The following is a 6,000-nucleotide window of genomic DNA, read 5'->3' on the forward strand; positions in this document are numbered from 1 at the left end:
CTGCCACCTAGTCGTTCCATGCAGCCATTTCGTCCTCAGAGGTTTTCCAGTCCTTGTAAGAAGCTAATTACAGTCAACATCGAAGCGGTTTAACATTTATGTCGAGCAGTTTTCCGAAAAAGGAAATGGTTTCATCTATTTTCATCTATTTTATTCCGGTGTGAAGTTAAAGTGTTTACTCTCAGGTGTTTATGTTTCTATAAACATAAGTGAAAATATTACCCAAAAACAAACAAATCAATACATGTAGTGTTTTTTGAAAAATTCCTTAATTACAGTAATTGATTTTTGTGTTTTGTGTCATGTTATTTATGATTTGTGACCCTGGACCACAAAAACAGTCATAAGGTCATTTTTTTTAAATTGAGATTTATATGTCATCTCTTTCCATTGACTTGTGGTTTGTTAAGAGAAGACCAAATTTGGCCGAGATACAACTATTTGAAAATCTGGAATCTGAGGGTGCAAAAAAAAAAAAAATCCAAATACTAAGAAAATCGCCTTGTAAGTTGTCTAAATGAAGTTCTTAGTCATGCATATTACTAATAAAAAATTAAGCTTTGATATATTTACGGTAGAAAATGTATCAAATATAGGCCCATCCATGGAACATGATCTTTACTTAATATCCTTATATCCTAATATACACATGCTGCTTAAGATTGGTTTTAAGGTCCAGGGTCACATTTATTATTGTGTGACCAGTGACCTCCTCGGTTAATACTAGAAGCACAAACCATTTCATTCGATTCATTCTTTAAAGTGTTCCAGATTTTAAATACAGGAACTTCAGACAGGCTACTGCTGCTTTTATGTCCCCCTACATAAGCACAATAGTCGTGACAGGATATCTCCTCAGTGTTCTGTATGCTTCGTTTAGTTTCTGGACACTTTAAAAATCAGTGGTACAGATTTCTTTTAATTTATGTTTTCCATTCCAACTAAATGAACTGAAAGTTTCCATTCATTTAAAAAGGTTAGCACCTGAAATAAATAGTGTTTAAATTAAAGGACTGAACATTAAAACATCTACACACACATTGAAAATGTATTAAATGTTATTATACATCATTTTACTGTGGGAAAACTCAGGGAAACTGAGTCATGTTTTAAAAAATAATGTATTAATTCATGTTTTTATGTCCATGACAGAGTACAGACAGTGTTTAAGCACCTTTTTACAAACTTTGATTGGCCTTTTTTGTTGCTCTAAATCTGAGTTTGCCAACATATATGACTAATGAAAATTTCTCTTGAAGAGAATGTGAATTAACTCATTTCTGAATGTGTATTAACTTGGACAAGGGGAAACACTATTGCCAAATTGATCACTATTTATTCATAGGCCTGATTTCAACATGGCCACATACACTACCAGTCAAAAGTTTTGGAACAGTAAGATTTTTAATGTTTTTTTTAAAGTCTTTTCTGCTCACCAAGCCTGTTTGATACAAAGTACAGCAAAAACAGTAAAATGTGAAATATTTTTTACTATTTAAAATAATTGTTTTCTATTTGAATATATTTTAAAATGTAATGTATTCCTGTAATTTCAAAGCTTAATTTTTAGCATAATTATTCCAGTCACACTATCCTTCAGAAACCATTCTAATATTCTGATTTGCTGCTCCAAAAACATTTATTATTATTATTATTATTATTATTATTATGTTGAAAACAGCTTAGTAGAATGTTTTCAGGTTTCTTTGATGAATAGAAATTTCAGAAGAACATATTTGGATATTTTTATTCATCATTCTTATCCTGTTAAAAATGTACTGTTTTATATATTAATATAATACTAATTATTATGTGTTTTTTTCTGAAGGATCATGTGATACTGAATACTGGAGTAATGATGAAATCTAGCTTTGATCACAGGAATAAAATTACATTTTAAAATATATTAAAACGGTTATTTCAAATAGTAAAAAAAATTGTATTGAGAGAAGTAAAAATATAATGTGATCTTCATTTTTTTAATTTTTAGGAGAAAAAACAAGAACAAACTTCCCTGTTTATTCAGGATTTTTTTTATTAACATCTTTTTAAAATATGCATTTAATAAACATTTGACCTTTTTAAACAGTTACAATTTTCTCTACATTCTTTGGATCATTTTATGAAACTGCAAATTTGACCATTTTTTCACCTAAAAATATTTTTTTTATGTAAAATATGTGTGTTTAATTCTAAGCCCCAACAGAATTTGTACATCCTCTGTGCTGATTTTTGGGAATAATCTGCTTACTTTTGTAGGACATATGTGAGCCTAGACCACAAAATTATTCGAATCTCATCCATCCATCAGGTCTTTAAAACCTTTAAAGACTTTTTTAAATTAAGTAACAAATGTGACACTGGACTACAAAACCAGTCTTAAGTAGCACAGGTATATTTGTAGCAATTGCCAAAAATAATTGTATGTGTCAAAATTATTTATTTTTCTTTTGTGCCAAAAATCATTGTTATATAAAGATCATGTTTCATGAAGATATTTTGTAAATTTCCTACCGTAAATATATCAAAACTTAATTTTTGTAATTTTGTAATATTCATTGCTAAAACTTCATTTGGACAACTTTAAAGGCAATATTACGGTGGCCGAGAGAGCTCAACACGCTGCAACTTAAGAAAACACATGCAAACAGAAAAAAAATGACAACAAATTTAAAAAAAAACATCTTCTTCAGTTTGACAACACAGGCGCTGCAAATCCTCGCAATGCAAACACAAATACGGAAACGCTGCAAACACAAAAAAAGCGCTGCAAACACAAAAAAAAAGCGCTGCAAATAGCACGGAGCAAACTGATGAAGATGTTTTTTTTTTATTTGTTGACGTTTTTTTCTGTTTGCATGTGTTTTGTTGCAGCGCGTTGAGCTCTCTCGGCCACCTATGACTGGTTTTGTGGTCCAGCGTCACATATTTAACGTAAGAATGAGCTCAGCACACTTTATTAGTAGTTCAAAGCATTAACAAATTAGCCAAAATATTGAATCAAGGCTTCTCTGAGACACCTACTATACAGCGAGGACCTAGTCTGATAAAATGAATGCCCTCTACAGGAAAATGAAGGCCACCGGTGGGTGCTGTTCTGGATACTTTAGAGGAAGACTGAGGAAGACAGAGGAAGACGTAACGTGGCAGATCCTGGAGGTGCAGATAAGCAAAAACCTACTAGAAGAGCAAGCAGCAGAGATACTAAAAACATTATGTGACTAGTTACGCTGAGCTGTGATAGTGTATCCTCCTGCGGGCACTTGGAAAGTAGTATAGCAGCGAAGGCCAGAAGGGAGTAGAGGAGATGTAGAAGGTGGCCTACAAACAGTCTAAAATCATTCAGTCAGTATTCTCAGAGGAATCCCTTTCCAATGGGGTTGCCAAGTCGCACTTTATTTGCTTTGCAAAGTATATTTTCTGACGGTGTAGAACAAGGGGATCCTTAAGCCCACATCCACCAGCTGGGACAGAATATTCCAAAACCGCTTCTGGAAATCTATGCCAATATAGTGGAAGATCCAAGAATAGCAAAGCTGGCAAATCTGGCAAGGTGCATGCTGAAGAAGCTGCAGGAGGGGCTTGATGCAAGTGTAGCCATCTACCAATTAAAATAGAGATCAGAATGCATTAAGCACTTGAATCCTTAATAATAATCCTTAATAATAGAGTGTTTTCATGATGCGTCATCAATCGACCATATTGGCGGCACTCAACGTAACGTGAGCCGAACGAAACTCACATATTTTGCTGATTATTGCTGCTGAAAATGGCCAATTATTATCATGTTTTGGGATGTATTAATCGGCCTGGAGCGAGAAAAATATTGGAGTACTGTAGACTGCCAAAAGTTATAACAAATCAAGGAGAAGAGTGCAAAAAACTGTCTGGGGGAACAAAAGCCATTTGTGGTTGGCCAAACTTAACCAGGATTTCCAGGTAAAGAATCTTGACAACATTTGTGTCTGTTCTTATCATTTCCAGTGAGGTAGGTGAAATATTAGGCTAATATCATAATTAATACTGCTCATACATATCTTTACCACCTATTAACTTTGGTTTGTCAAAATATTGTGGCCTTTCTCTGTATGATTTAGCAGCATCTACATTGTTTTTCCATGGTTAGACAGCATAAATCAGCAGAACAACATATTCAGTGCTGTTGTTTACATCTGAGTATCGCCAATACGTGATGTAAGTACAAACCCTCTATTGGGTAGTGTGTTGTATTTCTAAAAAAGATTTACCTAACATATCTTTAGACTGTATGTAATAAACACTACCATTCAAATGTCTGGGGTCAGTTAGATTTTTTTTTAAATAAATGTATATTTTATCATCCAAAAAATGCTAGTAAAGACATTTAGAACGTAACAAAACATCTCTATTTCAAATAGAGCTTTGATCGAGCTAACACTTGCTTTCTCAACATAATAAAATCTCTTTATCCTGTTGAAATGTGTCCAGATCCTTCCTGATGTCTGGATAGTCCTTCAGAACAGCATGAAAGGAGTCCACCGACAAGGAAAACAGCTGACAGATAGTCAGAGCTTGTACTGTGGCCAAATGCCTTCCTCTTGTTAGGAGACATGACTCTGGAAAAGAGAAGGAGAATCATTATTTAAAGGGATAGCTCATCCAAAAATGAAAATTCTGTCAGCCATTGACTTTCCATACTATGGAAGTCAATGACAACCATAAACAGAGTTACCAACATTCTTCAAAATATTTTCTTCTGTGTTCAACAGAAGAAAGAAACTCAAACAGGTTTGGAGCATACTGAGGGTGAGTAAATGATGACAGCGTTTTGGGGTGAACTATCCCTTTAAAACAGCTGCCTAATAAGTTGTTTCAAGACATGAGCATTACAAACAATACAGCCTGCTGCACATAGTCTAAACCAGTGATTCTCAACTCCAGTCCTCAGGGCCCACTGCTCTGCACATTTTGTATGCCTCCTTTATTTAACACACCTGATTCAGATCATCAGCTCATTAGGAGAAAGATCCATGAACTGAACTGAGTGTGTCAGATTCAGAAATATACAAAATGTACAGAGCAGTGGGCCCCGAGGACTGGAGTTGAGAACCACTGGTCTAAACAAACACTGCATTGACAAAGCAACGTGACTCAAGTCAAACCTCCAAAGCAGTCTCCATCACACAGTTCCCTCTGGAAAAACTCATTCTCCACAAGGACCTGGCCGTGCTCGATGAAGAACATGCGGTCACCAGGAGTGTTCTGGCGGATGATGATGTCACCCTCTTGTAAGACCTCATACTGCAGCTCCAGAAGAATGGCATTGATGAAGTTTATATCACAGTTCCGGAAAAAGGGAACTTTTCTCACATGGGCCGAGCACATGGTCATCAGAATGTCCTAACAAATCCATATCAACATTCTTTAGTTTAAAAAACACTTAATGATAATAATCATTTCTGTGACTATCTAGCAATTCCAACAGTGAGCAGTACCTCTCTGAGAGATGAAGACACCCACTTCAGGACATCCCTCTCATCATACCATTTCCCTGCATACCGAGCCTGAAAGTAGTTGTTGATGCGCATACGAAGGGCTTTAGGAAGCTTCATGAAAGTCATATAATCTTCTAGATGATTCATCTATGCAAAAACAAGCAAACAAGAGAACAGAAAATGTGAATGACATCCCCAATAACCATCTGATATGTTGTTTTAGCATTGTATTTGTGTAGCGTGTATTTGCTTTCCTTGCACCTTGTTCTTGTACGCTCTTGCTGTTATGTCCACATCAGTCATCATAGCAGCAGTGTTGGCGACCATCACCGTGTACATGAGGGCTCCAGACACAATGCTAGTCATGACAATCCACAGCTCAACGTCATCTAGAAACAAAAAACAAAACATTAGGTATTAAAATAAAGATCAGTTGTGCAATGTGATTGTTGTGGTATAAAATTAACATTTGGCTAAATCAGCTGATCAAAAGTATACTCCTTGCTTGTGGGTGTTTCAGAGGAAC

At 35.3% G+C, this 6,000-nt stretch overlaps 1 protein-coding gene across 1 annotated transcript; it reads right to left on the reverse strand.

Annotated features, from left to right (window-relative positions):
* Window positions 1-4,147: 4,147 nt before the first annotated feature.
* LOC141316824 (potassium/sodium hyperpolarization-activated cyclic nucleotide-gated channel 3-like) lies at window positions 4,148-5,840 on the reverse strand. Its single transcript, XM_073832839.1, has 4 exons — window positions 5,736-5,840; window positions 5,475-5,621; window positions 5,142-5,379; window positions 4,148-4,595 (listed from the first exon to the last, which is right to left on the reverse strand). Exons 1-4 carry the CDS (start codon window positions 5,838-5,840, stop codon window positions 4,426-4,428), a joined length of 660 nt encoding a protein of 219 aa, XP_073688940.1. The 3' UTR covers window positions 4,148-4,425.
* Window positions 5,841-6,000: the final 160 nt, after the last annotated feature.

This window comes from Garra rufa, unplaced genomic scaffold (genome assembly GCF_049309525.1).
Source record: "Garra rufa unplaced genomic scaffold, GarRuf1.0 hap1_unplaced_166, whole genome shotgun sequence".
NCBI classification, from domain to species: domain Eukaryota; kingdom Metazoa; phylum Chordata; class Actinopteri; order Cypriniformes; family Cyprinidae; genus Garra; species Garra rufa.